This window comes from Lepisosteus platostomus, chromosome 8 (assembly GCF_059453375.1).
Source record: "Lepisosteus platostomus isolate fLepPlt1 chromosome 8, fLepPlt1.hap1, whole genome shotgun sequence".
In the NCBI taxonomy this organism is placed as follows: Eukaryota; Metazoa; Chordata; class Actinopteri; order Semionotiformes; family Lepisosteidae; genus Lepisosteus; species Lepisosteus platostomus.
The window spans coordinates 10,551,481-10,557,953 of NC_142618.1; the positions used below are offsets into that span (position 1 = coordinate 10,551,481).

General features: G+C 35.6%; 1 protein-coding gene across 7 annotated transcripts in view; it reads left to right on the forward strand.

The window, feature by feature from the left end:
• Positions 1-6,146, forward strand: part of tox (thymocyte selection-associated high mobility group box) — a 111,523-nt gene extending 105,377 nt beyond the window's left edge. For 4 of the 7 annotated variants that reach the window (XM_088642376.1, XM_088642374.1, XM_088642375.1 and 1 more), the window contains 3 exons: positions 2,759-2,887; positions 4,665-4,816; positions 4,980-6,146. In XM_088642376.1, the coding sequence (XP_088498502.1) occupies positions 2,759-2,887; positions 4,665-4,816; positions 4,980-5,016 (318 nt within the window). In that variant the 3' untranslated portion in view covers positions 5,017-6,146. The remainder of the gene's footprint in view (positions 1-2,758; positions 2,888-4,664; positions 4,817-4,979) is intronic. The other 3 variants (XM_088642380.1, XM_088642378.1, XM_088642379.1) reach the window with 1 other exon arrangement.
• The last annotated feature ends 327 nt before the right edge of the window (positions 6,147-6,473 follow it).

Sequence of the window (6,473 nt, forward strand, 5' to 3'; positions counted from 1 at the left end):
AATATTACCTTTTGCCCTTTTCTTGCTCTCATGTTGGGAAATTTAAAGTAACTACATGTAGGCCACCTCCAAACAAGGAAAATCCACTCTTTACCTTGGGCAAAAATGTCCCTGGACCTCAAACCTGTAGTTCACTTCTGGGATATATCTGACAGACTCACAAATTCCCCCAGAAATCTCCTGAATATGGGAGACATTCTGCAAGAAGAAAGGCATTGGATACCTCCAGCACATCTTGATTCATTTGAGCCACTACGCACAGAAGAAACTCCTGCTTTGCCTCCAGTGGTAGAAAAACCCATACTGGTGTCATGTAAAAATGACCTGTTACCCCATGTCAACTCTTTAAACCTAGGAGTCACGCTTAGATTTTTTCACAATGATATCTCAAATGATGCTCTATTGGGATTAATCAAGTAGATGTCTTTTTTCTGGGCCTAAAATCAAAGCTGTTAGATTCTCATTTCTAACATGTATGCACTTGCCTATTATTAATCATGCAGATTTAACTGGGGCTTCCTTTTGTCACCATCCTTGGCACATAGTACTAAATTCTCTTGCAGTAGTAGACCCAGTCTTCTGGCATGGAGGAGTTTTTTTCTGCCTGAGGAGTGGCACTATGTGACTGCGATCGGCAGGGGTGAAGATGTAGTTGTCACTCATTGTTAACTTAGAGTTAGCAGGGTGACATCCTGGGACAGACACACTGATTCTTGCTTTACAGTGATCTTTTTGTTTCTAAAGCCAGATGCAATTTTCAGCTCATGTGAAATGGGTTGGGAGTGAAAAATATTTTAGGCAAGGACTCAAACCATCACTGTCTTTAAAAAATAAAGTGCTTTTATATTCCATTTGTCATCTATTAGGAAACCAGTCTAAATATATACTAGTTTAATATTTAAATGTGTCATTCCAGTGTTTGTTAGTTAGTAACTATCAAATGAATTTTTTGTTTCATAACTAAGCAAAGCAATTGTTTTTGACTGCTGTCATAATACCCCATAAGCTCTCATTCAAGCTCTAAAAATCAATTAAACAATCTCTAGTGAATTTAGAGGTGTAATTATACACTTTAAAATATAAAAATAATTGAAAAGCAGAGCTTTTTATTTTACCATATTAAGGAATTATTGTGTAATGAAGTCATTGTTTGTCTTTATCAATATTTTACATTAAGAAATAACATTGGTGTATGCAACCTCTTCATAAAAAAAGGTGTATGTGCTGCTATACAAAACCTGGGTTAACTCAGCACTTTTATCACTCTTCTACAGGAAAATTAACTGATGCCGTGGCTGAATGTCATTTCAAACGTACTTTCTTTTCAAGTGGATTAAAAGATAAATTTATCTGAATGCCAATTTTAGATTACCATAGTGCTCCTTGTACTGCTATGTCAATCTTAGAGGAGGAAAAATGCTTAAACATCGCCTTTCTTATCCCACTTTAAGTTTTTAAGCTCTTTTCATAGATCTTGCTTTTATAGCAATAGTAAATCCAGTATAGTGTAATAATCTTCATTCGTTTTGCATATTTGTGAAGAGCAAATAAAAAACTGTGGTTGAACTTTGGTTAGCTCAGGCAGGGGGAGCAATACAAAGAGACAGATGGTGCCTTTGTGATTGAATGAAGGAGAAGAATTTCTGGGAACAATGCATGAATAGGTAGAATCTAACAAGCAAAAACCCAGCCACCTGCTGCTGGCTTCTTTCAGACAGACTCTCTTGTGCATTGCAGGGATTAACTTCCCTTTCAGTTTTCTTTTCTAGATAAGTACAGGAAAAGTCTTCAAATTAAAATATTTGCTCTCATTTTTTTCGCGTTTATGTTGATTTAAGCTCCCTTATTATACTGTAATATTGTATGAAATTCCAAGTGAAACCACTTTTGCTATCGCTTCAGTTTCATCAGTCAGATTGGCTGGCAGTGTTTTGTAGAATTCAAATTTAAATCTGTAAAGGCAACTGCTAAATACAAATGTTTGGAAAGATAGAACTTGCACAAGTTTTAACTTTACATGCCATCCTACACACAGACAATTATAGGCATACGCAGGGTGTCACAGCACTGTTGAAGAGCTAGTAAGATAGCAAGTCATTTACTGGAATTCTTTTTGAACCCAAGACCTTGGTGGTGCAATTAACATAGAGAAAAATCAACTATGAGAAGCATTTAAAGAACCTCTATGTCTGTTATTTATATACATTTTTGTAATATATGTTGCTGTGCCTATTGAAACAGATCATTTTTAAAATCGAAAGCTATCATTTATCAATATAAAAACTATTTTAAAGTGCAACAAAATCACCATAAGAATAAATGATAAAACATAAAAAGCAACGTATTGTCAAACCCAGTCATTAACTGTACTGTCCAACCTGCTTGAATATAATATTGCAAAAGTCTGTGATAAGCTTTAGAAAGTGGCACAGTTCCCATTTCCTGTTGATACTGTTCTTATTTCCCGATAAGGAGATGACAGAAATGTGATAATCCATGCATAGTATAAATTGTGTGGTTGTTATGCGTGCGAACGTTAATGACTAACATTTTCCTTTTTTACACTACATTTGTATATACCAGAGATTATCTATATCTATATGTCTATATACAGTATATCTATATATAAACGAGATATCTTTTCCTCCTTTTTTTCCATCCCAGCAACATCGTGGGAGTTATAAAAACGTTCACTGGCTTGATTCTCCCTCTTTATACGATGTAAAACCATTACCTATTTCAAACCTTCTGTTTTCAGAACAATTGCGTTTTTAACCAACCTCCCTGGACCTTGGTATCTTGGCATAGTCGTGCGGCAGGAGAAGGGGAACGGTTTGATTATAAAGCAAAGAATTGGATAGATCACGAAGGTGCAGCCGTGACCTCTGTAAGCCACGCCCCCACTGTGCTTGCTCATGATTATGCAATGTAGCCAAAAATCCCGAACCACACTTTTGACAGATTAAGTGAAAGCATTGATCTTAGAAATGACAACATGACCTTCATAAGAATGGTCTTGTAATTGCATCGCCACTACACTTTCCTTACGTTTTGGAATGTTGGTAGTTTCGACTCAATTACCATGCCATCTTTCGTTTTCAAGAGAGACAGAGTACTTAAACATAACATTAGAAATTTGGCGGAGGGCATTACACCCCTCCAGCCTGTTTGATGGTCAGTGGGAAACCAAGGTAGATTATTCCACACTCCCATAGCAGGGTTCAAGGTTTTAAATGCACTTCCACTAACAGTCTCTATTGAGGTAGTTAATTATCTACTGGTGGCTTCTGTGCCTCTTAAAATTCTTCTCCGTCTGGATTAAAGTGCAATTTGTGATACAGCCATTAATCACAGCATCGTACTACATTGGATGGGAAAGTATCTAGAGATCTCTGGTGATTTCCTTCATTGGTTTGTCTCCTATTTTGCTATCAGTAGCTAGTTTGTAATGTTTGTGTTAAATCTAATGTTGCCCCATTTACTGTGGGTGCTCCAAAGAGCTTGATACTAGTTTAGTATTTATATCTTGGTCAAACTCTTCACTGTAAACACCCAGGGTTCTGTTACTACTCTAATTACATTCAGATTTTATTTGCAGACTAAATCAGATGCCACTTCTGTGGTTTCAGCACTATATATATACTTTTCTGATATTAATATATGGATGCAACAGAAATTTCTCAAGGTAAACTGTGACTGAGGTTGTTCTCCAAGGCTCTCAACATCAACTTCACAAAAATCAGTGCTATTGTCCACAGTGCAGAAATCAGACCACTGATGGCAGGTAGAAATCCTAGCGTCACTCTGTGTCATTTAAAGTGTAGGTGTCTTTTTTCCCACTAGCATAAAATTTGCCCCATTACCTTCCTTGTTCTTGTCTATCTGGTGTTGAAATATAGTTATTTGTCTTTATTCAAACAAAATCTGCCTGCTGTAATGTCTTGAGTTTCTTCTAAGGTTCTAAATAGGCTTCAGGCACTTAACTCCTGTCCCCTTCACATTACAGTGCCTACCTGGGAAAAATAGATCCCAGGACCTTAAGGCTCTCAAGATCACATTCAAGGCCTTTAGTGGCCTAGCTCCAGTTTATTTTAGAGATTTACTGCATGACTTCAGTCCACCTATCAATATACAGTACATGTAATATCTCTGATACCAAATATGATACTCTAAAAACCTTCTAGAGGTTCTGTGTCTGTTAACATTTGTAAATCACACTTGCATGTCTTTTCTCTAATGGTTTTAATGTATCATATAATTTTACTCTTGGTTTCCTTTTGTTTTTACTTCTGGTATATGTACTGAAGCGTGTGTGTGCTGCTGTACAGCACTTTTGAGTTTCTTGGAAAAAGTTCATAAATAAAATTGCGTTGTTAAAAAAATGCACTCTCAAACATAAGCCAATGAAGGATGAAGTAACTAGCTTGAGAATATGAGACATTTACACAAGGTTTTTGAAAAACAATTTGCCTTAAAAATAAAGGAAATCTAATTCTAGCTTTTTTTTAAGTTTAATTGTTATGGAACAGGAGAAGACTTTAAATTTAAATTTTAACATTTTGACCACTTGCGCTAGAGATTGCTTAATTTACGTACATTGTTGAGGAAGGTGAATGTTTTGCTATTTGCTAGGTCATTTATGCATAATTTGTTCATTCTTGCAGGGATACCCTCTTCAAGCCGAGTTCCAGAACATTATCAACTCCGCTTCCTCTGCTGGTCAGGTTGTGCCTCCATCAATGGATTACATTCGTTCTGGGTGTAGAAATCCTCCGCAACAGAGTGTGGACTGGAGCAATGACTACTGTGGTAATGGGTCAGTAATCATTTAAAGCCTTGAAAATGTTTGGTTAATGTTAATACGATTCTTATGGACAGTACCTGGCTCCAAATGTTCCCATTTCTAATAACCACAATGCAGAGGCTTAAGATGCACGATATGTAGTATTCTCACGTAATGTTCTTCTTTTCTCTTCTAGGAACCTGCAAAGGGATAAAGCTCTGTACCTCACCTGAACAGGTGAAATGTTCCTGTTCTCCAGTGTCTTGAAGTCTTCATAACTTTTGCCGTGTTCAGAGGGCTGAGGCAGTTCATCATCTCAATTGAAATTAAGTCGCTAAGCACTTAGAACCTTGAAATGTATATCTGAGTTCCTGATTTTACCTGCAAAGAGAGCAAAAACCTGTCTTTCTTATTTCTTAACAAATATTTTGAAAACTTTCATGGACCGATTCTTCTTTTGTTGCAAAAGAAATCTGGACAACATGGCTTTTATGTTGGTTTTTGCTGTGGAGTGCTGCACTAGTGAACTGCCTTAGAAACTGTAGTGTGTCTGCGAAAGAAATCCTAGAATTCTGTTGGTCTTAAAAATGAGTGTTAATAGGAACTACTAAAGACTTTTAATGGCTTGATATAGCACTCATAGTGAGTTTGTAAATAGATTCTGTTACACTCTCTTAGAGTATAAAAAAGGTAAACTTTTTTAGCTACAACATTGTTTTGAACTGGATATGAGCAGTTATTTCAGTCTTTTAAGAGGGATATTGAATTGGCAAATGTTCCTATTTTTTGCTTAATTTTTAAGGGAATGAATCCAGTAAATGACTATATTTTGCGAAAAACAAAAAAAACAGTTATGTTCCCAAGTTATTTTAAAACACTTGATGGCATTGACCCATAGAGTAGCATGAAATATTTGATGATGTTAATAAATGAAATTTAAAAAATTAAGCAAAACAAGAAAAAATTTATTTTGTACTACATAGAAATGCTTTTTTGTATCACTTATGGTGTATTGATTAGTAAATGTCATTCAAATCCTCTGTGTAAAAAACTGCCAAATGCTTATCTGGTGTTTATTAGATGCAGTGACAGATTGGAAACAGCTAAATTATAACCTTGACATATGGCTGTGTATTATTATTGTTTCTTTATACTGTGTCTATATTTAATCTTTTTTTTTAATGGAACCTGTTGCGCCTATTTATGAAATAATAAATATAGGTGTTTGTAAGTAACTATGTTAGCGTTTAAAGATGTTTCTGTTTATTCTGGCAGAACAACCGTGTGAATACTTTATTCTTATTTAGTTTCTATTGTGTTAAAAAAAATAAAGCCAAACCTGCATTTTTTGTGCAGAAATCAATCAATGTGGTGTTGAATTTTTACTCCTTGGACTCATTGCAAACAGCAATACTGAAAGTATGTTCAGTGTAATGTTCAGTATTCAGTGTAAATGTACCGTTCTTCCTAACGGTTCTCTTGATGAAGCTTATATTAGTACTGTACTGTTCCACTTGTGTAGTTGCCTGAGGAGTTAAGAAACTAAGCTGCATTTGTACCAAGGGAGCAAGAATATGCCCTAGTGTCCTTTCTACCTCATCAAAGATGTATTTGAGTCAAGTATTCTATGAACTGTTTCACACATAATTCCCACAAAAATATGGAGACTTCTAGAACATAAGAACATCTG